The 27,911-nt window shown below is 42.2% G+C and overlaps 1 protein-coding gene and 1 long non-coding RNA gene across 6 annotated transcripts in view; one reads left to right on the top strand and one right to left on the bottom strand.

The window, feature by feature from the left end:
• Positions 1–1,322: 1,322 nt before the first annotated feature.
• The window catches only part of ARHGEF37 (Rho guanine nucleotide exchange factor 37), a 92,979-nt gene continuing 66,390 nt past the window's right edge, over positions 1,323–27,911 (bottom strand). For all 4 annotated transcript variants that reach the window (XM_061616845.1, XM_061616843.1, XM_061616841.1 and 1 more), the window contains 8 exons: positions 24,057–24,187; positions 21,599–21,703; positions 18,875–18,985; positions 17,162–17,491; positions 15,098–15,226; positions 12,858–13,053; positions 5,934–6,106; positions 1,323–4,001 (listed from right to left, as the gene is read on the bottom strand). In XM_061616845.1, coding sequence (XP_061472829.1) covers positions 3,768–4,001; positions 5,934–6,106; positions 12,858–13,053; positions 15,098–15,226; positions 17,162–17,491; positions 18,875–18,985; positions 21,599–21,703; positions 24,057–24,187 — 1,409 coding nt within the window. In that variant the 3' untranslated portion in view covers positions 1,323–3,767. The remainder of the gene's footprint in view (positions 4,002–5,933; positions 6,107–12,857; positions 13,054–15,097; positions 15,227–17,161; positions 17,492–18,874; positions 18,986–21,598; positions 21,704–24,056; positions 24,188–27,911) is intronic.
• Positions 6,026–15,631, top strand: LOC133380154 (uncharacterized). Of its 2 annotated transcripts, none has more exons than XR_009761373.1 (3): positions 6,026–6,245; positions 12,139–12,290; positions 15,005–15,631. It is a non-coding gene; the product is annotated as an uncharacterized LOC133380154 (long non-coding RNA). The 2 variants fall into 2 exon arrangements; XR_009761372.1 differs by having other exon boundaries at positions 6,026–6,158.

Genomic DNA, 27,911 nt, shown 5'->3' on the forward strand with positions numbered 1-27,911 from the left:
ATGGGGCATTTTGTCAAAAGCTTTGCTGAAGTCAAGATATATTATAGCATTGGGCATTCCTACAGTCTACCAGGGAGGTTACCCGATCAAAAAATGAGATAAGATTAGTCTGGCATGATTTGTTCTTGATAAATCCATGTTGGCTTCTAGTAATCATTGCTTTGTTTTCAAGGTGCTTACAGATTGACCGCTTTATAATCTGCTCCAGAATTTTCCCAGGGATTGATGTCAGACTGACTGGTCTACAGTTCCCAGTTCCTCGTTTCTGAAGACAGGGACATTAGCCTTCCTCTAGTCATCAGGCACTTCACCCATCCTCCACGATTTTGCAAAGATAATAGACACTGGCTGGACATAACCTTTACTGTCTGCTCATCCTAAAGGTAAATGAAGTGGCAATTGGGAACAGTAACCTAGCAGAGTTGGCAACATAGTCCTGAAATGAACCTCATTTCAGCATAAATCATCCTAGCCTGACATCCTGCATCTTGGAAGGATGCTATGACCTTACCTATGGTGGAGCATTCTGAACACCAGACTTCCTCTCCTGTCTCTGTGGTGGGTTGATTGGTTCCTTCCTTCCTTCCATATCTGGCATGCCCAGTGTTACTTTGTGGATGACTTCATACTGTACCCTAATCCTGCTGTAGTGAGGCAGGGGCACACTGAAGAACAACGTAGTGGAATACATACCGAATCCTCATGCCACATCCTACTGGAAACATCTACTTTGTGGCTATACATATGTAGCGCTCGCCTCCTCTGCTTCTCCCTTACTACCATCCCGCCTCCATTCTCTCTCACACATACCTTACTAGCAGCTATGATGGCTACTACATCTCTCTTCAATCTTACCCCAACTCTCCCTTTCAGTTAATTTAAATGCTTGACAGATCATGTTGCAAGAAGTACCGCTTTCCTAGAGCTTGCATGTAGCAGCAGCAGCACAATATTCTGTTCCTGTTTAACTACTATTTAGCTGCAAACCTACCCTGAAGCTAAACTGAGAAGTGGTTCACTAGAAGCAAGTTTGGATCTCTCAAGAAGGAATGAAACCCTGCCTATGGGAGACAGGAGAACAAGCAGCGAATGTAGTCCTCACCCTCTCTATAAATCTGTGCCTAAAGCGTAAGGTGCCACCTCTAGGACTGCCTGGCATGTATTCACTAGACAAATAAGTTAGCTGAGACATCTGGTGGTGAAACTGTGAACTTGCAGGTACATAAGGCATGTAAGACATGAGAAGAAAAAGTTTTGCAAGCGTGTATGCAATTCAAGTAATACATTATAAGTTCACAATTTAAAAACATAATTCAAAGCCATTTTTGAATGGAGGATCAATACTGTTTACTTCTCACAGTTAATGCAGTGCAAAACAGCAATTATAAAGAGCCTGAAACATAGCGGAATGGTCACACAGGAATCACAGCATCGTCATCAGTGGTTCCTGGTATCAAATTAAATAAGGCATTTTATAGGAGCATCCACAGATTGCAATACGCAGCAGTGTCCTTTCTCTGACACACATAAGAGGAGTCAGACATTTCATACTCAATTCACATGATTGGGATAGCCCACGTTATTGACATTAGTGGTGCGATGATAACCTTACTTCTTCTTCTGGCAATGTTTATACAGACACAGAGTAGCAGCTATTTCAGAGTTAAAACTCTACAATAAAAATAAAAGCCAAAAGAAGCTTTGGGGAGCAAGATCCTCACTTGGCTGCTGCTCCACCAGCCTCTCACAAAGCGAAGCAACTTCAACCTGTGTGTTGGGATGTGCAGTGTTGATCCAGAGGATCAATTACAACATAATGTTATCCACATCTTTTGTCCTCCAGCTCACATCAAATGTTGTACATCAAAGAGCAAACCCATGTATTTTTCAAGAGCTACACCTGAAGAGCCCTGCTAAATTTTAAAATGGCATGAGCTGCATTATCAGCCACATACAGGAGCATTAGTACATCTAAATGTTTCACATAGTCTTGATCCTTCAGGTAAATGAAGACATTGGTTTTTGATGCTGGTGCCAAAACCATTCTGAGATTATTGTGAGTACGTGAGTGTGGGAAAGATGAGTATATTCTTTTGACTGGTAGCATTGAATGTACATCTATATTTAGGCATACCTGGGACCATGGTGATCTCATAGCTATGGCTCCCCTCACTCAAAGTTCTCCTATTTCTATGGAACAGGCACCTCATTAATCCTAGCCTTTGACACCTGGTACATGAATTGTAAAAACCCACCCTATTCTTCTGATCGTAAATTGTTTAAACTGATTTTAATCTTTCATTTTTAAAGCACTGTAACCCACCTTGGGAATTTATGCTGAAGGGCGGGTAAGAAAGAAATGGATGTTACTGTTCTTACCATTATTTTCAATTTATTCTTTTCTGCATTAGTGATAAAACAGCACATCAGAGTAGTCCTTGCCAGAATTGGGTTGCTGGGTAGGGCAGAGCTGCCACGCTAGCTTCTCGGCAGGTAAGTCATTATTATTGGGGGGGAGGGGGGAGGCAGCAGTGCAAACGTACCAGGAGAGCCAATGTGGCATCCTTGCCAGCACATTTGCACCATGTTAACCTCTCGACTGCCTCTTCCCTCCCCCTCAGTAAGCAACAGCAACCCACCTGCAGGAAGCAAACATAGAGGCTCTGCCCCCCCCCGCGATCTACTTCTAGTTGCTGTAGCATCATATGATCCATAAGCCTGGAGAAGGACTTCAGTTTGTTTCTTTGTGCCTTTCCTTTCCCCCCTTTCCTTTCCGAAGGAAAGCAAACCAAAAACAAGTAAAGGGCCATATTTGTGTTGTATCGATTGTGTGAACCAGACCTTAGAGTCTGGCATTTTACTTCCTCCATAACTCCTGTAATATTTTGCAGTCTTGCATTCTCACCTGCCCTGCTGACCATTTTTTCCTCCTTGACTTTTAGTTATCTTTGCTTCAGATACTTCAACTTGCCTATCAGAGCCGGGCTACATAATAAATATATTATGATTCTACCTACAGCAAGCATATGTTGCAGCACTTTTATCTAGTTTATTAAAATGGATTTACTACCACAGAAAAAAACTGGGCTTAGCAGCAACTTTGGAAGTGGGCCACGTACATCAGTGGCAAACACTGAGCCACTTTCTTTGGCTGTTTTCCTGCTGACATAGTATCAAAAGGAGAACATTACTTCAATGAAAACAGAAAGGGTGTTCCCACTAACCTATGACACATGGTCTCTTTATTGAGGAAGCCTATCGATGCAGATTGAGATGGTTTTCATGGAAAGAAATACATCAATCTTCTATCCCTCTAATGCACTTGCCACATTTCACAGGGACCTTTGGTTTGGGAACATCCATTTATCAGTTAAGGCCAGTGATGCAGAGATCTTGAGCCTAGGCCTAGATTTGTACAGTATTAGATGCTTCCCCCAGAGAACTTGTGGAAGGTGCTAGGTCAAGAAAATAAAATTTAAAAAGTCAGGGCACCCTGTGCAGCTGCACACCCATATTCATTCCCATCTTTTCAATACATACATGACATTGATTTATTTTATTTTATTTATTTACATCCCACCCTTCCTCCCAGTAGGAGCCCAGGGCGGCAATGAATCTACTCTTGGCACTCATGCCAATCCACAGATCTGCTGGTCCCTTTACCTGCCTCTTTGTTTACTGCATGACATGACAAGTCCCATGGAGGAAATGGAAAGGGCAGGAAGGGAAAGTATGGCCAGATTCTGAAATTGAGTACCTCCTTACAGTTACGTTTGCTGAGCTGGATATGGCAAAACAGGTGAGCCCCATCCAGGTGGTTCTGGGGTAGGCACCATTACCAGGTAGCTGGAAGGCACATAGCCCCTCTGGCCATTCACCTCAACCAAGCTCCAATCTTTGCATCCCTTCTTATCATGAGGTTCCAAGACAGTCACTGGCTGGCCTGCTTGCAAGCTGACCTCATGATTGCTCCTGGCTGTGAATGGATACCCAGCAACTACCTGAGGAAAGCAAAGACATGTAATTAAAGGAAAGAAGAAACAGAAGCTGTCCAACCACAGGGGCAAACTAGGCTACTATGTGTGATGCCTGTCTCAGCTGTGTGGATATCATGGAGAGGGAGGCAGGCATATTGAAGTTTATGGCACTGCAGTGGCTAGGCCAGCCTTCCCCAGCCTGGTGCTTTCCAGGTGTTGTTGGATCCAGTCACAGCTTGGAAAAGTTACTTTTTTAAAACAACAACTCCCATCAGCCCCAGCCAGCATGGCCACTGGATTGGGCTGATGGGAGCTGTAGTTCAAAAAAGTAACTTTTCCAAGCTCTGGATCCAGTTCCCATTAGCCACAGCCAGCATGGCCAATGATCTGAGATTATGGGAGTTATTGTACAACATATCTGGAAGCAAAAGGTTGAGGAATGATGAGTTAGGTCATGCTGTGCCATACACTGATCTTGAAAAGCAAACCACTGCCTGTATTATTGGAGGGGATGCACATGACTGAATTGTATCACCTGCAGGGAATATGAGGAAGAACCGTTTGACTTCTACTAGCCAGTCTAAGCTGATTGCAAAGAGGAGGGACAAAAATGAGAGATATTAGGAAAGAAAATAAGAAAATAGTATTCCAGTCAATTCTTGATCATGTGCTCGTTATTAACAATAAAATTGTTCTGTTAACAATGTGCTATTGTATGCTGCTCAGCACACAATAAGAAACAAGAAAATGAGTGAAGAAAATTTCCGTTTGCCTTGAGCAGCAAAAATATTTGTACCAATCCTGAAAATAAGATGAACATTCAGGAGGAAATCCTAGGTTGGCTATAATTGTGTGTCTGTGTGTGGGCACGTGTGCCACTATTTTATGAAATTTGGGACTAGGCACAGAACTGGCAGAGAAAGGTTTGAAAGTGTCTAGAGAGAGATGATGTCTGATGATACCTTAAAAACTGGTGTGGGTGGGGATAAAGCTGAACAGATCCCCTTGAAGTGTTTGGGGAGGAGCTTCAGTGCAGAAGCAGATTAATTGATTCAAAATATATAAATATATGCACATCTGCACAACATTATAGATGGGGCAGAATTTAGATTTTCTTGCGCAGAATGTTTTTGTTTCTTCAAACACAGAATGAAGGCAGTCCTGGTTTCAACCCTGTGCAAAATTCCAGATTTGTATATTTGTACAGATGGTAGAAATGTGCAAGTGTGCCTCACACAGGCATTTGGGTGCACACAAGGCTTTAACCACATTAGCCAGCCTTTTTGAATGTGAAAAGAAGGGGCACTCCTATACTGCTGTCTGCTAGTCACCTTGCTTTACCCTGTCATTGTTTTGACTCACTGCTAATGGCATCTTTCCCTTTGCTTACCTGTATCTTGCCTACTCCAAAATCTGACCCAGTTTCATTTCAACTGTATCCAATGCCTCAAGTACAGGCCTGGCCCTACCATTAGGCAGAGTGCCATCAAGCAGCTGGTTTCGGGCGTCATGAAAGGACAACAAATTGTTAATTATTATTGTTGGGGGGGTTATTCCAAGGGAGAGGCACTTATGGCATTTTCTGCTTCAAGTGGTAAAATAACTTGACAGGTATAAGGTAATATGCACATTGTTGTGTGTGCGTATGTAAGGGGGCCTGTTAGCATTTGCTGCTGTGCCCCAAGCAGCAAAGTGTCTTGGCCCAGACACATGTAGCTGGGCTAATCCAAGGCTATTTTGATATGGTTTATATCCCGACAGCCAAGATAATATTTTAAACAAAATACCTAAAAAGTTTCTTAGAAAGATTGCACAGGTTTGAGTATCTGAAATACAGATCTACACAACAGCACAAGAGAATGTCTTCTGTCTTCCATTGCATGTATATATCCTACAATATGCTAGCAACAATGGAAGAAAAGAAAGGAAGATTCATTGCCGAAATATTCTACTTACCTGTAAAGCTGGTGTCCTGAAATGAACTGGTGGGCTGGGAGTCAGAGGCAAGTTGTAAGAATGATGCATCTTCTTAACACCACCTCCAGGGGCCATCATCTGCATTCTGGGCTTTTCGTTTTGGACTAGATGATATGGTTGGAGTTTCTCAGATGGGACATAACCCCTTGGTCCTGCATGGCACATAAGACAGTTGTGGTCAAGTTGGCAGGGTTCTGCCACAAGGTACAGCCTTCTGCTTTTATTGATCACTGTGGATGGATGGACGGATGGACGGATGACCACTCTCAGTACAGTGAAGGGAATTAAGAGGTTTGGTATTGTTGGAAAAGTTTATATTGAACAAAAAAGAAGGAATGGACAGAAAGGCAGTCTTGGGGCAGTGGAGAGAGAATGTGTGATTGGTACTAGTGAAAGGAAAGAAGAACAGAGTGGGGAGAGGAATAAAAAAGTGCAGGATGAGGTGTATAATGATTTAGGGAATATTATATATATGGGGGGGAGAGTGAGAGACTCAGAACAAGATTTTTATTTATTTATTATTTATTATTTAATTTACATCCCACCCTTCCTCCCAGCAGGAGCCCAGGGTGGCAAACAAAAGCAGTAAAAACATTTTAAAACATCATAAAAACAGACCTTAAAATACATTAAAACAAAACAACTTTAAAAACATTTTTTTAAAAAATGTTTAAAACATCTTCAATAAAAAGGGTTAAAAAACATATTGTTTAGGAAAAAAAGGTTTTTTTAAAAAAATATTAAAAGCAATTCCAACACAAGATATGGGAAGAGAGGGAGAGACTGGAAGCAAAATTAAATGGGGGGAGGAATTTAATTTGTAAAGGACAAAGAAAGAAAAATGGATTGGAAATGAAAGGAAAACAAATGCAGGAAGAGAAAGGAGAAAAAGGGGCAGAGAGAAGAGCAGCATTTAGAAAAAGGACACATAGCAAAAAAGGAGGGTTTGGGAAGAAAGAAAATATATTCTCTGATCTTGCTCTGAATAAAGCATCAACAAGGAGCAGACAGTTTGTAGGCCAGCCACCACCTATCCTCTTGGCCCTTGAGGTTGATGGGCTTGGTTTGCCTGCCTGGAGCCACAGGCTGCTGGTCATCCTGTTTCTTGTCACCAGGACCCTAGCAACTGCAGCAGTATGCCTGCTAAGACAGGGAAGTCATGAGCTCACTTCTTCCTTCTGCTTTTTTGTGCATTATGCAAGACACAAAATCACTGGGGACATCAAGCATGCTTCAGACTAGCTACCCCACATGTGCCTTAAGACTTTTTCCCTTCCCTCTCATAATATAGGGATAGACAAATCTGTCAATTTCTGTTCTCTCATCTTCTCATTCTTCCAATCTTAAATTCAATTTTCCATATTTCTGCAACAATCTGAGATTTAAAAAAAAACTCATGAAAATTTGTCAGCATGTTCGTGTGAATTTCTCCTAATAAATGTATTTTTGTATTCAGTTTTTATTAATTACAAAACTTATAGTCCTGAACTCAAAAACGCTTGGTTAACAACCCTCTAGGTTTTTATGACGACACACAAAACAGTCAGAGAGAATCGAGAGTTCAAAGGGTAAAACAAGAGAGAGAGAAAATCCAGATCCCTGTTGGACTTTTTTCTGTCAGTGGTCTCATAATTTGTTGAAATTAATTAAAAATCAGCAATGTTCCCAGAGTGCCTATTACTGACTTTGCCCCATACTCTGACCTTCATCTTCTGCAGTTGAAAAGCTGAAAAAATGCCTGTCTTAATTAATTTAAGAAATTTAACATTGAAGTCTATTATTACATTAGGCATGCTCAGTAAGAACCAACTGTCAGTGCTCTAAAAGCCAGACTCACAGCTATTTGGCTTGGCTAATCAGGGGCCACACCACACCTTTATTTTACTTTAGGCAGTCATGGCTTCCCCCAAAGAATCCTGGGAAGTGTAGTTTGTGAAGGGTGCTGAGAGTTGTTAGGAGACCTTTATTCCCCTGACAGAGCTCCAGTGGCCAGAGTAGTTTAACAGTCAGCCCCTCTTCTGGGGACTGTAGCTCTGTGAGGGTATAAGGAGCTAGCAACTCTCAGAACCCTTCACGAACTACAGTTCCCAGGATTCTTTGAGGGAAGCCATAACTTTCTAGACTGAAATAAAGGTCTGGTGTGGATGTGGCCAGGGACAGCTTTGGTTTAAAGTTGGGTGGGAGACTACATGTGCCTGTTGCTGAATAAAAAGGTGGGGGATACCCTGAAAAATACCGATACTGTTCACAAAGTTTTCCTTTTGGAAAGCAAAGTGGCTTTCATCCTGCCCAGTGCCCACCCATGTAATCTCCTTCCCTCCCCCTCCCTGTACCCTTCCCCCTCCTCCCCTCCCTGCCCCTCCCCCAGTCAGTTTCACCTATCCTAAGCATGATTGTACAGAAGTAAATCCCAATGTACTCAAAAAGCATGCAAATGATCAAACCTGCCCTCCTCTCCTCCTCCCTCCTATCCCTTTCCCCTCCTTTCCTCCTTCCCTCCCCTGTCCCCTCCACCTCCTCCTCTTCCATGGTCAGTTTTACCTAATCTAAGCATGATTGCACAGGAATAAATCCCACTGAACTCAATAAGCATACAAATGATCAAACCTGCCCATCTTTCCCCATTCCCCTCCCCTCCCTTTTGCCCCTTCCCTCCCCATCCTCTTCCAATTCCCTCCCCCCTCCTTCCCCTCCCCTCCCCGTCCTCCATGGTCAGTTTTACTTATTCTAAGCATGATTGCATGGGAGTTAATCAAGTCAATAAGCATGCAAATGATCAGACCTGCCTTTCCCCTTCCTCCTCTCCTTCCCCCTTTCCGTCCCCTCCCCTCCTTCCCCTCTCCTCTCCCTTCCTCCTCCCTTCTTCCTCCCCTCTCCTCTTCCTTTTTTCTCCTCCCCTGCCCACTGCAGCCCTCCCTCCCTCCCTCTTCTCCTCCTTCCCCAGGGTCAGTTTTACCTATCCTAAGCATGATTGCATGGGAATAAATCCCACTGAACTCAATAAGCATGCAAATGATCAAACCTGCCCTCCTCCTCCCCTCTCACCTGCTCCCATCCCCCTCCTCCCTCTGCCCTTCCTCCTCCTCCCCTCCCCATCCCCCCTGGTCAGTTTCACCTATGCAATCCATGATTGCAGAAGAGTAAATCCCATTGAATCCCAGAGGAGATTGCAGAGGAGTAAATCCTATTGAACTCAATAAGCATGCAAATGATTAATCCACTCTCAGAAAAATTGCACAGGATCCCATTTCTTACCTCCTGGATTTAAAAGCAGAGAAATAGGCAAAAAAAACCTTGCAGTTTAAGAACGTACCTATAGCCAACATATATTTCTATCAAACTTTAAAAAGGAGGGAAATTGGGCAGCTATAGTGAATGCACCAAGGGCGTAGGAGACTTGACCTCTCTCTGAGATATTGTACTGCCCTACAAAATTGTCAAAATGCAAACACAATTTGGGTTGGTCTTTCACAGTCCAATCTACTTCCTGTTTGGCTTGGAAGAATTTGGTAACATGTGCCTCTGAGCATATGGTGAGTGGTGGCAACACCTGCAATAACAGAAACATGACATGTGCTGTACTGATCTTGTTTTAGCAGGGAGGAAGCAACAGTATTAACACAGTTGATATAATATAGTTCAGATAGTCAGTGTCAATATGTTTGATTTACTTTACAACGTCAGTGAAGTTTCTTATAGTAAATCATCTTCTTTTGCTTCTGTTTCTGTGAATATGTGAAGTTCAGCAAAAACAGTTGTGGAACAATGGCACTGACTATTCTGCAGAATAGTCTCCAATGGACATGAGGAGTGTCTCAGTTTGCACAAGATAAAACAGTGGAAGGTGGAATATATTCTTGCAGATTTCTAGGTGAGCTCTATGTTTTTAATTGACCATGCCCACCCTTCCTTAAGTGGAGTGGTGTAAGTATAACAGGCTGAAAACATACATCTTGGGCAGGCCAAGTTTGTTTTTTTCCAACAGCTAGGTTCATTGCTTAGGTAGCAACATATTTTAATCTGTTTCTAGGTTAGATTCTCTGTAAAAACAGTAGTAACACGGGAAAGAAGCAAAGTAAGAACACCAACAAACACAAAAATGTAATTCTCCATCTTTGGAGATGGCAGGTGTTGCCACCACTCACCATATATGACTCAGAGGCACACGTTACCAAATTCTTCCAAGCTACACAGGATGTGGATTGGACTGTGAAAGAACAACCCAAATTGTGTTTGCATTTTGACAAATTTGTAGGGCAGTACAATATCTCAGAGAAGAGGTCAGGTCTCCTGCTCCCCTAGTGCATTCGCTATAGCTGCCCAATTTCCCTGCTTTTTAAAGTTTGATAGAAATATCTGGGCTAGAGGTATGTTCTTAAACTGCAAGTTTTTTTGCCTATTAGTGAACATGCATTTTTGTACACATTACTTCACTGGAAAACTATACTGCAAAATTCACTGAAGTGCAAATTTTGAAGGATGGTTGTTTTCTCTGTTCGTATATTGTTTTAAAAAGTGCATTTTTTAAAAAAAATGGGCAAATGTTGTGAGTTTTCCTTTAGATGCAGACTGAATCAAATTTCTCCCGCATCCCTATATGGTACGTACAATGGTTCTGACTAGGTCACTGGGCTCGGCTTCCTTACTTTATAATGAACCCCATCCCTCTGCCTCAGCAACCCACAATCAGCAGCAGTAGCATAGTTGTACACAGTGGAGACTGGTCCACTGGGGCACAGCCCTCCCAAGGAAAATGTCAAGCAATATTTATGTCCCCCATCTCAAAGCCACACACACTTCCTTGTTCCATATACATTTTATACTTCTATTGGAACTCAGAGAGGCTCTACAAACATTTCTGTCAATCTACTGTTCTTTGGCCAAACAGTTTCCTGTTATCTGGCCAATCAGCTCTGTGCACCACTTAGCCAATCCTAATCCAAAAATGTTGCTATGGCAAGTTAAGAGGAGGTTGCAGTAAATACATCTCCTATAGTCCCACCTGGACTCTTCTTTCTGCAAGGTTGTTTGCTCACAGGGACTTTTAGAAAAGTTGGAAGGGGAAGAATATTGTGGTCATGAATTTCTGCTCTCCCATGTCATATCACCTTCCTCTTCTGGAAATTTGTTTGCCCCCATGTTTTTTTTGGGGGGGGGATTGCTGCCTTCCTCCCCTGTACGTTTGTTTGTCGAGGATAAGGCTGAGAGTTGGTAACCGGGCAAAAACAATGAGTTATAAATGTTAAACTGCACGTGCTTAGAGTACGTTTTATAGCCCATGAAAGCTTATATCATAATAAATTTGTCAGACTTGAAGATAGCACAATATTTATTTAGTGGTACCTTATTTCATGTGTTCCTTTCTAGGAGGAGGCCCTTTTTTGGAAACTGCACTAGGGCCTGTTTTTAGGCGGTTTTTTTCATGATTCCAAACCTGCAGGCTGGAGATCGTTTTTTATTTTATTTTGATTATTCCTTATTTATCAGAACTACATTTATATCCACTCTACCTTTCTTTCAAGGAGCTCAACGTAGCATCCATAGGTCTCCTTTTTCATGTGATCCTCATAACAACCTTATGAGGTAGGTTAGGCTGAGAGACAGCAACTGGCCCTAGGTTACACAGAGAGTTTCACAGCTGAGTGGTGATTTTAACCTGTGTCTCCCAGGTCCTAGTCCACTTAATTTACCTGCAATTTATTCCATATTCTGGAAAGATGTCGAAATGAATAAGTTGGTGTTTGTGGCAGATTTTCTCATAGATTTGGAAATGTATGGGGTCCCTTGTTAACAGTCCTGTGAGGCAACATTCTGACTCTCCGACACTGCTCTCCAACACTGGAGGCATTCAAGAGGCAGCTGCACAGCCATCTGTCGGGAATGCTTTGATTTGGATTCCTGCATTGGGCAGGGGGTTGGACTTGGTGGCCTTATAGGCCCCTTCCAACTCTACTATTCTATGACTAACCAGTTCAGGCTACACTCCTGTGCATACTTACCAAGGACCAATCTCCATGGAATTCCGTGGGGATTTAACTTCTGAGTAATGTACAGTTATTGTGGAATGAACTCACACTAGAAATTGTGACAGCAGGGCCTCTGCTGAACCGAGATTAGACACTTAGGTGCTAAATATTAATACAATCAACTGCAGTGTTTAAGTTTCTACTGTTTCTTTGCAAAGGAGGAAGATAAGAACAGGTGGAGGCCACACAACTTTTTTCGCAGCAAAGAAGCAACTATACCAGCAGAGACCTCTTCAGAACCAAAGTAAGACTTTTTTTCCAGTTTGAATGGAAATGGACTGCCTTCGATCCTGACTTATGGGTTTTTATGGTAAGTGGTGTTCAGAGGGGGTTTCCCATTGCCTCCCTCTGAGGCTAGTCCTCCCCAGCTGGCTAGGGCCTGCTCAGCTTGCCACAGCTGCACAAGCCAGCCCCTTCTTTGTCCGCAACTGCCAGCTGGGGGGCAACTGGGCTCCTTGGGACTATGCAGCTTGCCCACAGCTTCACAGGTGGCAGGGCACGTAACCCTGAGCCACACACTGTGGGGGTGATCTTTAGCTGGCCCTTGACACCCAGGAGACACAAGCAGGGATTTGAACTCACAGACTCTGGACTCCCAGCCAGGCTCTGCTAACTATATGTAAAACAGCAATGCATGTTTGCAAGGAAGGATGGGGAGAAAACCAGAACAACTTGGCCACACCCCCGTGATCTTTTAGCAGCCTCACCCGATATAGTGGGCACCAGCCACCATTGGTGGTACATTTTGAAATGCAGGAGCTCATTATGACAGCTGCAATAGTCATGCCCCTAAGGCAGGGTTGGAGAATCTGTGTCATAACTACTGGCCTGTTGTATCAAATAAAAGGTTTATTGATTGTTATAACTCTTACAGTACCTCCAGTATCCACCAGCCATCGGTTAGTGTTGCCCTTGGTGTCCTTGTCATGCAGGAGGGCCACAATATGCCCCCTCTGCAGTGTCAAGTCCATGTTTTTGCTGCCGCTGATGTTGCTTGTCACTTGATACAGCTTTTCTGGGCCATGTTTGCTCACAAGCGAAAGGACCCTCCTCTCTTCTTCAGGGCTAAGAGGCTGTTGAAAAGGCGCAAGAAGTGGGTCAGAAACATCTCCCTGCAGTAGATTATGCTACCACATTGGTACACTGGAGAATGAGTCATAATAAGCAGGGTGTGGCCACATCTGAACTAAAATAACTTAGAATATGGTGAAATAAATCCTACAAATCAAACAGATTCTGCATTTAAACAAATAATTTGCACAATTAGCCTGGTAGGAAATATGTTTCCCTTGAATATTTTTTATTTTATTTTATTTTTATTTGAGAGAGAGAGAGAGAGAGAGAGAGAAAGAGAGAGAGAGAGAGAGAGAGAGAGAGAGAGAGAGAGAGAGAGAGAGAGAGAGGATGGCAGCATGTAATGTTGGAAACGACAGAGGAAGTATTCATTTTGTGGGTAAAAAAACAGGTTAGGAAGATAAGCAGTGGGAAAAAAGCGGAAGGAAATTTACATTCGCTTCTGCCACTCTCAGCTGCACTCTTTCCACAGAGATCGTCTGGTGATAAAGGATATGGAAACCTAGAGCTAAGGCCTTTATAAACATTTATTCAAAGAACAATAAATGCACAGCTGTTACTCACAAAATGCAGGGAATGCAAACACCTTTCCTCAGAGACACCTCACACTACGTTTAAGCATGCAAGGGTGATAAATCATGCAAAATTGACAGTTTGCTGCCCTTTAAAGGCATCCCAAAATCTATCACCTAATGATGTCTGCCTCATCCTCCCCATTGGTAGGGCTAGCCCCAATTTCGACTCTGAGATTATTGTGCTTCTCCCTCTTTAATTCCAATATTTTAGCAACGGGGAATCCAATTATTGGCCCAAGCTAGGACAACTATTGTGAAGAATATGATTATTCAAGTGATGTGGGGACCTATTGAATAGTATCCACAACATCACTGGAATGAGTGACTTCCCCCTTGTATGCCATGTGAAATTATACAGCCACAAGAGTGGCTGTATACTATAGCCAGCATAGATTTTTCACATTCAAAGGGGGAGTGAGCGCGCACTCCGAAACATCGCCCAACTGCTCTCCTGGCATGTCCAGGGGCTGCGCACTGTCCTCTTTGGAGGCAGCGCCTTCCGTGGGAATTGGCATGACGTAAAACCCACTACCTTCCCCAAGGTCTTGAGAAGATTCAACAACTACTGGTTCCTCCGTGCCTTCTGACAGCTGGGGAACCTGAAACTCATGCCTACACCCACTGAACTCAATAAACATGCAAATGATCAAACCTGTCCTTCTCCCCTCCCCCTCCTGCCTGCTCCCATCCCCCTCCTCTCCTCTGCCCTTCCTCCCCTCCCTGCTCCTCCTCCTCCCCCCTCCCCATCCCCTGTGATTGCATAGGAGTAAATCCCATTGAACTCAATAAGCATGCAAATGATCAGACCTGCCTTTCCCCTCCTTCCCCTCTCCTCTCCCTTTCTCCTCCCCTCCCCTCTTCCTTCTTCCTCCTCCCCTGCCCACTCCAGCCCTCCCTCCCTCCTCCCCTAGTCAGTTTTACCTATCCTAAGTGTGATTGCATGGAAGTAAATCCCACGGTCCTGCCCAGGGCGGGAGCCACAAGACGGAGTCAAAGGTGGGAGTAATTCCTGTTTTATTAAAGTAATTGATACATCAAAGGCAGAACGCTTCATACATGTCTCTATGCTAACTCACTCAGGTCCCTAACTAAACTCTACACATGCTCTGCGGCGTATGGAACATAATACCAAATTCTTGTTACCAAATTCTTGCAAGCTACACAGGAAATGGATTGGACTGTGAAAGACCACCCAAATTGTGTTTGCATTTTGACAAATTTGTCGGACAGTCCAATATCTCAGAGAGGAGGTCAGGTCTCCTGCTCCCCTGGTGCATTCACTATAGCTGCCCAATTTCCCTGCTTTTTAAAGTTTGATAGAAATATCTGTGGGCTATAGGTACATTCTTAAACTGCAATGTTTTTTGCCTATTAGTGAATATCCATGTCTCAACCTGCCATCATGCATGTGGGGAGGCAGAGAAGAAGTGCTGCAGGAAAAACCCTCTAGCCTTTCTGAGTATCGTACCTCTGCAACAGGACTTGGCATAACAGTCTCAAATTTCTTGCAGTAGGAACACAGCTGATCATCAGCCTGGCTTAATGTATCCTTCACCATCTTCCAAAAATCAGCTGCAGGAAGATGCCTGTATGGCAGCTGTAAAGAAGAACCGTAGAATTAGAAGGAGCTTTTTGGAAAGCAGGGAGAAAGTATTTATTAAAAAAAATAAAGATGAGATTTGTAACAAACAAAGTTTTGCTAGAGCTTGCTGTAGGTTTGCAATCTAGATCCATCCCATTGTGTACTCAATAAGTCTGCACTAGTTTTTCTAATATACCGAGGGAAGCTTTCTCAGTAGTGAGACATGTTTTTTCAACACAAGGTCAAGATGGAGATAGGATAGATCTGCACTTTGTGCTAAATGTAAAGAGTTACATGACAGTGTATGTGCTCTGAATAACACAATTGCTATCTATAATCATTTTTTCAATGCTATTAGTTCATATTTTTATTTTATTGTTAGTTCATATAATAGTTCATCATTAATTAGCTCATGCAAGTATATATCACACTGTTTTAAGTTATTTTTAAAGTTACTTTAAGTTGCTGTAGTTTCAAATATTATCTTTGTTTTATTTTCTATCAGTCCTATAATACCATTAAGCTTTGTATATCAATAAATTGGCTTATTCCTTTCATTTACAAGTCTGTGGTTTTTCATTGATATGTGGTTATGCTTCACTCCCTCTTCCGCTGGGTTGCTGCTGAACAAATGAACCATGACTGAAGGATCCAATGGGGGTTAGTGGATGGGCCAAGATTTGGCATGATATAGGTGCATGAGCCCTGATTGGATCTCCTGATTAACAAGCGGTAGACCCATGCTATGGAAGAACCTATCCTGAACAAGCGCCTTCATTGCATATTTTCAGCTGTTGGTAAAAGCACCATGCTTTGTATTTTGCTTGTTGGTTTTAGTGGTTTTGCAAGTTTAAAGTCGATATTATTGCAGGTTTACGTTATAGTGCATTGCCTTGAGCACACAATGGAAAGGCAAGTAAGACATTTTAGAAATAGTTAAGTAAAATATGTGCAACTGTAGCTAGTGGAGTAGCTGGTGGGGAAGCCTACCAGATTTGGATGAAAGGAAACAAGCAGCAAGCACAGATGCTGGTATCGCAGGGAAAGGGCACGGAAAGGACATGGGGGGGGAGGGGATCATATTAGGATCTGAAACTCTGAAAGGGAACTTGAGAAATTGAGTGATTCAGAACAATCCTGTTTTGGTCACTGCTCAGGCAGAATGCTGAAATAGCTGAAGCATGTATTTTTGGCCAGGCAGGAGGAACAGAATCAGTTCTCCTCTCCAAGAAAAAGACCTATGGCTTTAGAAATAGAAATGGGAGAATAACTATATCCCTTTATTAGATAATAGCAAAATGCTCATAAAAAGCAGGGAAAAGAGAGTGCATTTATATTACCCAGATGTTGTATGGGACAGTTCGTTCTGTGCACTCTAAAGGGCAGTGGTCAGCTGGTTATATCTACTCCCTTTCCCTAATGTGCTGTTTCTTTGAGGGGAGGGGAGAGAGGAAGCAATTCTTGCTCTTTCCCCAGCAGCCTTGCTGATAATATATCAAATGTTATAGCCCAAATTTGGGCTCCAGCTCTCTTCTCAATGCTTGAGGCAGAACCCAGCAACCAACACTGTTATCTTTTCGGCACCAGGTCAAGACTTTCCTCTTCTCCCAGGCATTTTAGCATGTGTTTTTAAATCGTTTTTTAAAAAAAATTGTGTTTTTAAATTGTTTTTTGTGTTCTAAATTTGTATATTTGTCTTTATTGTTTTTAATTGCTGTAAACCGCCCAGAGAGCTTCGGCTATGGGGCGGTATATGTATGTATGTGTGCATGTGTGTGTGTGTATAAATAAACAAACAAACAAACAAACGGTATTTAATAGAGATGACAGGTTTGCAAGCAACCTCTTCATGTGGACCTCTAAGCCTGAACGGTGATACAGGTAGCTATTGGCTCTAGGCACAAAGACCACAACCCCACATAACCATCTGCATCTGTTCTAATCCTTTACCTGGACAATCTCCCCTTCTGCCTTTTGGAGAACTTGCTTGGCCAAATCCCGCAGGAGAGCCACAAAACTACGGAGAATATGCCCTAGCCATTGCAGGGCCATCTGGTTGAACACAGGGAGCTCAGACACAAGCAATGAATTAATGGCAAGATAAGTATTCATGGCAGCCTCTTCTTCATATGTCAAGCTGCCTGTCTCATTCCTCTTCTCCTCAAATTCCTCATAGTCCAGCTGCTTGTCCAAGCGCTTCCTGATCAATTTTTGAGGCCCCTTCAGAGTCTCTGACAAGTTGCACAGTGGAAGGTACACCAGGTGTTCCAGCCTTTTCTTCTGTAAGGGAGGAAAATCAAAGACAGTTCTGGAATCTCTGTATCCTCTTACCTCTCTGAACACAGGTCTTTGGGAATGAGGCTCACTGGCTTCTTCACCCTTAGAGATACATCAGAAGCACTAGATCTGAGGAATTCCTGCTCAAAAACTCAAGGAACTTACTTTTGGGTCCCTGCAGCATATCAGCTAACAGACTTCCCTTCTCACTTGCCATGCAACATGAACTGTCCAAAGGAACCCAGTTCCTAACAAAGATTTGCAGCGGCATTTTACAGCAACGAGCATCGCAAGTCTGAATACAGTTCAAAATAAAACTTTCATTGTTTGTGGAATCAAGGCAGATATTGTAGGGTAGTAGAACATACGTGAAGACTGAGAGGTAGGGTAGGGATGGAGGAGAAATTCAATTCAGGTTGCATTTAAAGGTAAATTCATCAAATTCATACTTTCTGAAACAATACAGTATGAGAACTGAAATACAGCCACTGTTCAAAATTCACACATACAAATTTTGCGATGCACATCTCCAACCAAAAACTGTTTACAAAAATGCATGTTTTGGGGGCAAGTGTGCACAGGAATGAAAATATTATTAAAATGAACATACAAAAATGAATTATATTAGGAGAATTTGTTTGCAAAAATGTGTACATCAGTCAAAATTGCAGATAAAAATGTGTTTTTTTAGGAGAAATTTGTACTAAAATGCTACAGAATTTTCCTGAGCTTTTTAAAAAACGTTGAAAACTGCTGCAGAAACATGGAGAACTGAATTTGAAATTGAAAGAATGAGAAACAGAGAGAATGGAAAGTGACAGATCCTTCCATCCCTACTCAGAGATAGGGATACGCTAGAATTCCACCCAATTCAGATTTGGTACTGTATTTTCCATTAATCTGCTTGTTATCTATCATCGTGGATCAAATTTTATGTAGTGATTTCCTATGGCTATTTTCAAAAACATTTTCAAAAAAATATATATCTAGATATCAATATTAAGAACAATAATTTTATCACTATTTCCTTTCATTTATTGATATTTCAAAATATTGATACTTCCTTTAAAATTATTGATATTTCCTTTAAAATTATCAATATTAACATCAATTTTTTTGCAAGGAAAAAAACCAGATCTCTAAAAGCAATGGCTTTGTGGACACAGAATGAACTCAGATTGATACCAGCCTGTTGGGTCAATAGAATGCTTTTGAACTGGCACCAGCCAATGGACCTCATCCCTACTCAGAGGTAGGCAGCCACCTAATGTACTACTTGGAAACTGAAAGGTTCTCAGGCAGGAGGTGAGGCAAATCAACTACACCCTCCTCCCATTAGGGAGGTCCTCTGCATCCAGGCTTAACTAGAACCAAGACAGTACTTACAAACTCAGGAAAGACAGTGCTGTGGAGTTTTCCTGCAAGGTGGCAATATTGTTGAGTAGTCCCTCCTTCTATTTCCAGCTTGTTCTCATGTGGTGTAGAGCTGAGGAACATCTAAGAAACAAAAAATTAGCTTGATAACATAAAGAGGTGATTCAGTTATGTTTCTGTTGAGGACATATCCAGTGACAAGAGCTAGATCAGGTTCTCTTGGGCACTCAGAAAAGCCAAATAGAAAACATGTCAGAAGGCTCATAAATGCCTCATGGTTATTCATTTTCAGTCAGACAAAGGAACAAGCAGTGGGAGGAAAGAAGGGAAGACAGGGTCATAGTGCAGTTGTAGGAGCACTTGATTTGCATGCAGAAGTTCCCAGATTCAATCCTGGGCATATTCAGGTAGAGCCAGGAACATTCTGTCTGAAATCCTGAAGAGCTATTTGCCAGTCAGTGTGCGCAACACTGAGCTAGATGGACCATTGTTCAGATGTGGTATGGCAGCTTCTTATGTTCCGAGAGTAGGGAGTTAATTTTTAATTAATTGACCAGTTTGTCCACAACACAGAGTAGCTAACAGAATAAAATTACTAAATAAGAGAGAAGCAGAGAATTTTGATAGCGATCCAGTAAAGAGAGGTCCATGATGACATTTTTTTCAGAATACACTGGGTGGTCTCATCTTCAGGTCCAAACGTTACTCTTCTTTCTGCCCTGGTTACATAACCTGCATAGACAATCGGTGAAATACCCAATTGCATAGGGCTATTAGCAGCAATAAATGTATTTTTAGATAATCCTCAGAAGTCTCATAACTCATTGCTGTGAGTCTGAATGTGTACCAATAAAAGCCTCTGCAATCTATTGTAGAGTCCCAAACCATAGAATTTGGGAAGCAGAGAATAGTGACATAGATCAATGCTTTGCCTAGCTAACTGTATAGTTTTCACTTTGCTGATTTTAGCCTGGTTGTGCTTCAAAAACATAAAGATAATAATTAAAACAGTGCATTGTGTGGGGCCATTAGCCCTAATTCTCAGTGGCAGTTGTGTTTTTAGATAGTGCTCCAAAACCTCATTCTGGCATACTTCTGATGCGGGTGTGGGAAGGTATTTTTCGGTTGAGAAGGAAAAGAGGGTCTTGTAAAAGAAAAGATCAGAATCAATAGTGAGAATAAGGAAAGTGGAAAGATTTTCTGAACACTCTAATTTTTTTCAAGAGGTGCATTCTGAACTCTAGGGAGTGCTCTGTAATGTTGCAACAGTGCTTGAGGATGAAGTTTAGGCTCTTTCTTTGCATCAAAAGGACTGATATGTGCAGATGTATGAAGGGGAGCAGAGCAGAGCAATTAAAAAGCCATTGCCAATCTGCCAAACAATGCAGTTGGAGGTCGAGTCATTTCCGCCCTTGGTTTGTATCATTCCAGGAGTTTATTCCCACCTCCAGCAGGATTTCCCCTAGGACATGGAGCCTGAGCATGTTCAACGTGCTGAATCTCAAGAGCAGGGATTTCAGTGTGTGCCAACCACTGTTAACAACTTTGAGGACACTTTTTCTGATTCCTTTTCCTGCCAGCCAGACAAGCAGAGCAGATTGTTTTTCTGGATGCCTCTTGGCTAGTTTCCCATGGCTTGGGGCATAAAGCGATAATGCCACAATGAAAGGTGAAACTGTACACAGCCCATTACTCAGGAGCAGTGGAAGGAACATTTCAGTGGTGTACTTTCTAAGGTCTGGTTCCCATCTTCTTTACAAAACTTTACTCATTGGGACTACCCCAATTCCTGCAAGAAGATTTACTGCTTCTCTCTCAAAAGAGTATTTCTTTTACTTACTCCTTCCCTTTCAATTTCCTGTTAATATAACACCTGAAATGTGCAAACGGCAAGGAAGACCCCAAAGGTGTAGGCAGATGCTTGTGTCAGACTCGCATCTGAAAATTTCTGCACTGCAGCCACAGCCATTTTAAGAACATAAGAATCTTAGCAAATGATATCAGAAATGGCCCCATGTTTTTTAAGTGGGGAACAGGTGGCAAAGGATCCCCATTATTTGCTCTCCTCGGCCATGTGCATCTGTCATTTGCAGCCAAGGATCATGGATGCTTGGATGTGAGCCTCAGTTCAAGTTAAGCAAGCTTGAAGGAGGCTGTGCTAGGCCCAAATTGGGCTTGCCTTATTCGGGGGGGGGAGTTCGTATTTCAAGTACCTCCTTTTTAAACCCTTGCCCCATCCCACAAATTCAAAAAAGAATGAGAAAAAAATGCACTCGTACAGATGCGAAACATATGGAGATTATTTCCAAGAAAAGCAATGAACAAAAGGGGAATGAAATGTAAGGTGACAAAAGTGTTGGTCTGCTTAATTTGCAGGAAACTAGACCCCAGATAAAAAGGAGTCACAGTGCAACTGTAGTGCATTACTCCATATGGACTATGCTATCCACGTGTTTTCCTTAATCAAGTTTGGATTAGTGCAGTTGCTCTGTGGTTTGCAGAAATCAGAGCTAAAGAGCCAGGGTACCTGTATTCCAACTAAAAGATTTAAACTCTGATATGAATGGGCATATGTTTAGTCATGATTCTCCAAGTTCTTTCTGACCAGCTGCTGAATGTTTGTTATAGACAATGATGAGTTGTCAAGGCTACACTGGGAAATCCCTGCTCAGGCTTCCACTCTGTGTACTCAACCCATGAGCTAGCTTCAGGCATGAGGTAAATGAATACTAATACCTCTGTATTGCTCAGGAAAGATGCCACATTCTCCTTCAGATCAGCTACAGCCGATGCCAAGCATTGGAACTTTTCTTCCAGCGAATCAAATTCCTTGTCCTCTGTCTAAAGACCACAGAGAGGAAGTTACAATATAAGCCCATGGGGCAGTAAAAAGTTAGTCTTAAATTATAGGATGTTATGAAAGAAAATGAGAAACTGAATGTGTTTGCATGATACCAATAGCAGATAATGATGTCTGTTCATGTGAATCATTGCTTTAAATACACATTGCAAACTAATCATAATGGGTTGTATCCAATCCTGCCATTTCACTCTTGCAACAGACTTCCACTTGTACTGATTTCTCCTTCTCTCCCCTGCAGCCCCCTGTGCACCCTCAAAATCTACTCCAGAGGCCTAGGAGACCCAACAGATTTTTGGGGTGTGTGGGGGAGAGGAGGAGAAGTCCTATTGTGCACAATATCAATATTAATACTAATATTAGTTATAGTAATAATAATACACCTGCCACCTGTGGAATTTTACACAAAATTAAATACCATTCCTGATATATGCATACCCTAGATCAACAGGAAGCTAAACAACCAATACAGGACTTGCTATGTGAATTCTTCTGTACCTCTGAAATAGCAATGGGATTTGTTGGCCAGTGCTGCTTTGAAAGCATTCTGTCGACCTAATAGGCAGTATCAATTTGAGTTCATTCTTTCAGCTATCTGCTGATTTTACCAGTCTAATGTTTTTCCCTTTCCAAAAATATTGATATTGATATCAATATTTTCTGTTAACATACCAATATTTTCTTTCAAAATATAAATAAAGGAACATGGCTTTGTCACCTCTTCCTCCTCTGTTGTAACTGAGGCTGGTAACTTTTCAGAGCTTGGAAAAGTTACTTTTTTGAACTGCAACTCCCATCAGCCCCAGCCAGCATGGCCACTGGATTGGGCTGATGGGAGTTGTAGTTCAAAAAAGTAACTTTTCCAAGCTCTGCTTTTCATGTTAGCAAGCAGAGACTGCCTGTTTTCATTTTGGAAAGGAAAGGAGGAAAGATGCTTTCAGTTCCCTGAGTCCTTAACATGGTCAAGAGTTGGCTTGCTTCCTTTCACTTGAAGCTTGGATTATTTGAGTGGAGGCGGGTAGTAGAGAGAGAGAGATGAACGTGCTGCTGTGCTGTGAGGAAAATCAATAAAAGAACAATATATCTGAGGGAATGTTTGAGGAGAAAAAAATCTGGTGCCGGGGGAAAACTGTTGAAGTTTGGAACAAACAGGATCACTCCACAAAGATGGAGAATATGCAGACTATTGAAAAATCTGGTGCTAAATCTGAATTCAGTGGACCTCTCACCGATCCCTACTCTGAAGTTGATGCCTCACCGATAACATTTCCCTGTTGTATACCTATTGCATGAACAGCTGGGGTAGGATATTGAAAGGAATTAATTCATTTCATTTTCAAATTATACAAACTGAAAGTCAAGATTAAAAATAAGAGCTATGGAGAAGGGCTGTAGCTCAGTGGTACAGCATCTGCTTTGCATCCAGAAGGTCCCAGGTTCAATCCCCGACATCCCCAGGTAGGTAGGATTGGAAAAGATCCCTGCCTGAAAACCTGGGAAGAGCCACTGCTAGTTGTGTAGACAATACTGAGGTATTTGGACCAACAGTCTGGCTCAGTATATGGCAGCTTCCTATGTTCCTATGATTGCTAGGACATGGAGGGAAAACATTAAATTTAAAACTATACAAATTAAAAATGAAATAAAAATTCACTAAGGCCAACAGGGAGAGAATTGTTGCAGTTCTTGGCTTTTTTAGGATTCTTTCAATTCATTTCTGCACTTCAGAAACCACATAGACCTGGTTGCAATGCCCTAAGCATTGCTCATTTTTCTACTGACTGGGAGTAAAGAATCATCAGTTCAGATTGCTAAACCAGCTTCCCATTGAGGTTAATAACTGATAGGCTAGTCTTAAGCAAGTCAAAATGCTTCAGCTTCTGTAAATCAGGAACAGTGTTGAGCTTGATACCTCAACAGGGGTGTGATGAGGACAGGAAAATGCTCTGCATGCTTTCCACACTGCATGGATTACTAGTGTTGCCATTAAATATGAAAGAAACATCCCCAGCCAGGTCACAAGTGGAGGCTGTTATGTGATCTCCTCAAGATTGATGTCATGGTCCCAAAACTGATTGCATGAGCTCAGAGAAGCTAAAATGTGATGGCTTATTGCTATCTATGAAGCAACCTGAAGACACCCTTCAGTGAGTTCAGTCTCATGAAATGGAAACTATGGGTGGTATGTGCACACCTGGAGAAAGCTCTCCCAAAACCACCCGTCTCTGGTAGTTTGTCCTCAGTTCACCCTCCCTCGTCAGTCTAGGACACTGCCAGCCAAGCAGTCCAGAAGTTATTGAGGTAGCAGGAGACAAGACAAAACAGGGCACTCACCTTAGACGCAATTCCAGCCTCCTGCATAAAGAGGCGGCTCAGACGTGTGGTCTTCTTGGTAATGGAGTGGGTGTTGAGGCGAGCCAGGCGTTCCCGCAGAGTCAGATACCCAGCCTTGTTATATTTGTTTGCTGTTCTCAGTCACATGGAATAGAAGGTAGAAACCACAGGGAGGGAACTCATTATACAAGGAAAGGAATGTCCTAGGCATTTGGTGATACACAGCATTGTCCCAATACAAAAAGAAGAATTTATTTCTGAGGCGTGGCTGAGCTGAAGAGACTCCTTATTTTGATCTACAGTAGGGCCCCGCTTTTCGGCGTTCCGCTAATATGGCAGCTAAAATTAGAGTAAGGCCCCACTCATATGGTGCTTGTTCTGCTTTTATGGCATTTTAGGGGATCGGGCGCCATTTTATTGAAGGAGTTCCGCTTTTCAGCAGGGGTTTGGAACATAACCCGCCGTATGAGTGGGGCCCTACTGTATTTTAATATGTCAGCTATCTCTACATTAAAACTGGCCCCAAGACTGCAAGGAAAGATTAGCTTGTTTAGGTATTGTCACATACCTATTATCTCTTCAAAGTATACTTCCCCTCCACTCTGATTTGTTTACCATCAAACCTGATTATTTATTTATTTATTTATTGTATTTATATACCGCCCCATAGCCGAAGCTCTTATGTGAGAATCTTGCAAACTATTTTGTGACATTTTGGTTGGCCTAATAAAGGCATTGCCCTAATGTGGATCTTACAATTTCTTTTAATGAGAGGAAATGTCTGCCTGTTTATTCGCATATACAGTATCTATCTTACAAGGCTATAGACTACTAAATACCCAGTTAAGGGTAAGAATGTAAGAAGGCACAGTTTTCCATTCCAGCCTTTATTTGTCGCACGCAGAACAGTTTTTGTTCCACAGCAGTTCATCTTCATATCAGGAAATTACCAGAGGAAGTGACAGAGACAGATGTTATTGCTTTAGGCTTACCTTTTGGTAAGGTAACCAACATTCTCATGCTGAAAAGAACATAAGAACATAAGAACATAAGAAGAGCCTGCTGGATCAGGCCAGTGGCCCATCTAGTCCAGCATCCTGTTCTCACAGTGGCCAACCAGGTGCCTGGGGGAAGCCCGCAAGCAGGACCCGAGTGCAAGAACACTCTCCCCTCCTGAGGCTTCCGGCAACTGGTTTTCAGAAGCATGCTGCCTCTGACTAGGGTGGCAGAGCACAGCCATCATGGCTAGTAGCCATTGATAGCCCTGTCCTCCATGAATTTGTCTAATCTTCTTTTAAAGCCGTCCAAGCTGGTGGCCATTACTGCATCTTGTGGGAGCAAATTCCATAGTTTAACTATGCGCTGAGTAAAGAAGTACTTCCTTTTGTCTGTCCTGAATCTTCCAACATTCAGCTTCTTTGAATGTCCACGAGTTCTAGTATTATGAGAGAGGGAGAAGAACTTTTCTCTATCCACTTTCTCAATGCCATGAATAATTTTATACACTTCTATCATGTCTCCTCTGACCCGCCTTTTTTCTAAACTAAAAAGCCCCAAATGCTGCAACCTTTCCTCGTAAGGGAGTCGCTCCATCCCCTTCATCATTCTGGTTGCCCTCTTCTGAACCTTTTCCAACTCTATAATATCCTTTTTGAGATGAGGCGACCAGAACTGTACACAGTATTCCAAATGCGGCCGCACCATAGATTTATACAACGGCATTATGATATCGGCTGTTTTATTTTCAATACCTTTCCTAATTATCCCTAGCATGGAATTTGCCTTTTTCACAGCTGCCGCACACTGGGTCGACATTTTCATCGTGCTGTCCACTACAACCCCGAGGTCTCTCTCCTGGTCGGTCACCGCCAGTTCAGACCCCATGAGCGTATATGTGAAATTAAGATTTTTTGCTCCAATATGCATAATTTTACACTTGTTTATATTGAATTGCATTTGCCATTTTTCTGCCCATTCACTCAGTTTGGAGAGGTCTTTTTGGAGCTCTTCGCAATCCCTTTTTGTTTTAACAACCCTGAACAATTTAGTGTCATCAGCAAACTTGGCCACTTCACTGCTCACTCCTAATTCTAGGTCATTAATGAACAAGTTGAAAAGTACAGGTCCCAATACTGATCCTTGAGGGACTCCACTTTCTACAGCCCTCAATTGGGAGAACTGTCCGTTTATTCCTACTCTCTGCTTTCTGCTTCTTAACCAATTCCTTATCCACAAGAGGACCTCTCCTCTTATTCCATGACTGCTAAGCTTCCTCAGAAGCCTTTGGTGAGGTACCTTGTCAAACGCTTTTTGAAAGTCTAAGTACACTATGTCCACTGGATCACCTCTATCTATATGCTTGTTGACGCTCTCAAAGAATTCTAATAGGTTACTGAGACAGGACTTTCCCTTGCAGAAGCCATGCTGGCTCTGCTTCAGCAAGGCTTGTTCTTCTATGTGCTTAGTTAGAAAGAAAGAAAGAACCAGGTTTTTTTTGGAATTGGCAACAGAAGAAACTGAAATCACTATGGTCAATTATTACTCTGCTGTGACACCTCACGTTCATAATCAACCCATTTATATCCAGTACTCAAACCATAAAGAATTAAAGACTGACAATACACTGAATCAGCGAGCTCAAGTTGTTCTACAGGCAGTGACTGCAGTACAGACAACAAATACTTCCATAAATGGAACCACAGTTAGTGAGAGTGCAGTAACTCCAGCTCAGAGTCCTGTCCTTAGAATAATTATTGATAACATGTATTATACAGCCACTATAGCCAGCATAGATTTTTTGCATTCCGCAATGTTAAATTGAAAATACCTCCCATGCCATTCTGCTGCTTCCCATAAGCTCATTTCAAAACAAAGCCTTACAAAACTTATAGTCCTGGACTCAACAACGCTTGCTTAACAACCCTTTATCTTTTCATGGTGATACACAAAACACTCAGAGAGAATCAGGAGCTCAAAGTGTAAAACAAGAGAAAAAAATCCAGATCCCTATTGGACTTTTTTCTGTCAGTGGTCTCATAATTTGTTGAAATTAATTAAAAATCAGCCATGTTCACAGAGTACCTGTAATCCTATTACTAACCTTGCCCCGTACTCTGACCTACATCTCTACATCCCTCCCTCTTCTCCTCCTCCCCCATCGTCAGTTTCACCTATCCTAAGCATGATTGCACCAGAGTAAATACCACTGAACTCAATAAACATGAAAATAATCAAACCTGCCCTTCTCTTCCCCTTCCGCTCCCGCCAGCCCCCATCCCCCTTCTCCCCTCTGCCCTTACTCCTCCCCTCCCTCCTCCTCCCTTCCCCCATGGTCAGTTTCACCTATCCTAAGCATGATTGCAGGAGAGTAAATCCCATTGAACTCAATAAGCATGCAAATGATCAATCCATTCTCAGCAAACTTGCACAGGATCCCATTTCTCACCTCCCGGATTAAAAAGCAGAGAAATTCATTAACAGGCAAAAAAAAAAACTTTGCAGTTTAAGAATGTACCTACAGCCAACAGATATTTCTTTCGAAATTAAAAAGCAGGGAAATTGGGCAGCTATAGGGAATGCACCAGGGAAGCAGGAGACCTGACCTCTTCTCTGAGATATTGGCCTGCCCTACAAATTTGTCAAAATGCAAACACAATTTGGGCTGGTCTTTCACAGTTCAATCCACTTCCTTGTGTAGCTTTAATAAAATTAATTAAAAAAAATTGACACAGATTACTAGGATTAATAATGAGATTTCTACGATGAATAATGAGAGAAATACACTTTTCTAGGTTAGATTCTCTGTAGAAACAATAGTGACACAGGAAAGAAGCAAAGTAAGAAGAACACCAACCA

This window comes from Rhineura floridana, chromosome 3 (genome assembly GCF_030035675.1).
Source record: "Rhineura floridana isolate rRhiFlo1 chromosome 3, rRhiFlo1.hap2, whole genome shotgun sequence".
NCBI classification, from domain to species: Eukaryota; Metazoa; Chordata; class Lepidosauria; order Squamata; family Rhineuridae; genus Rhineura; species Rhineura floridana.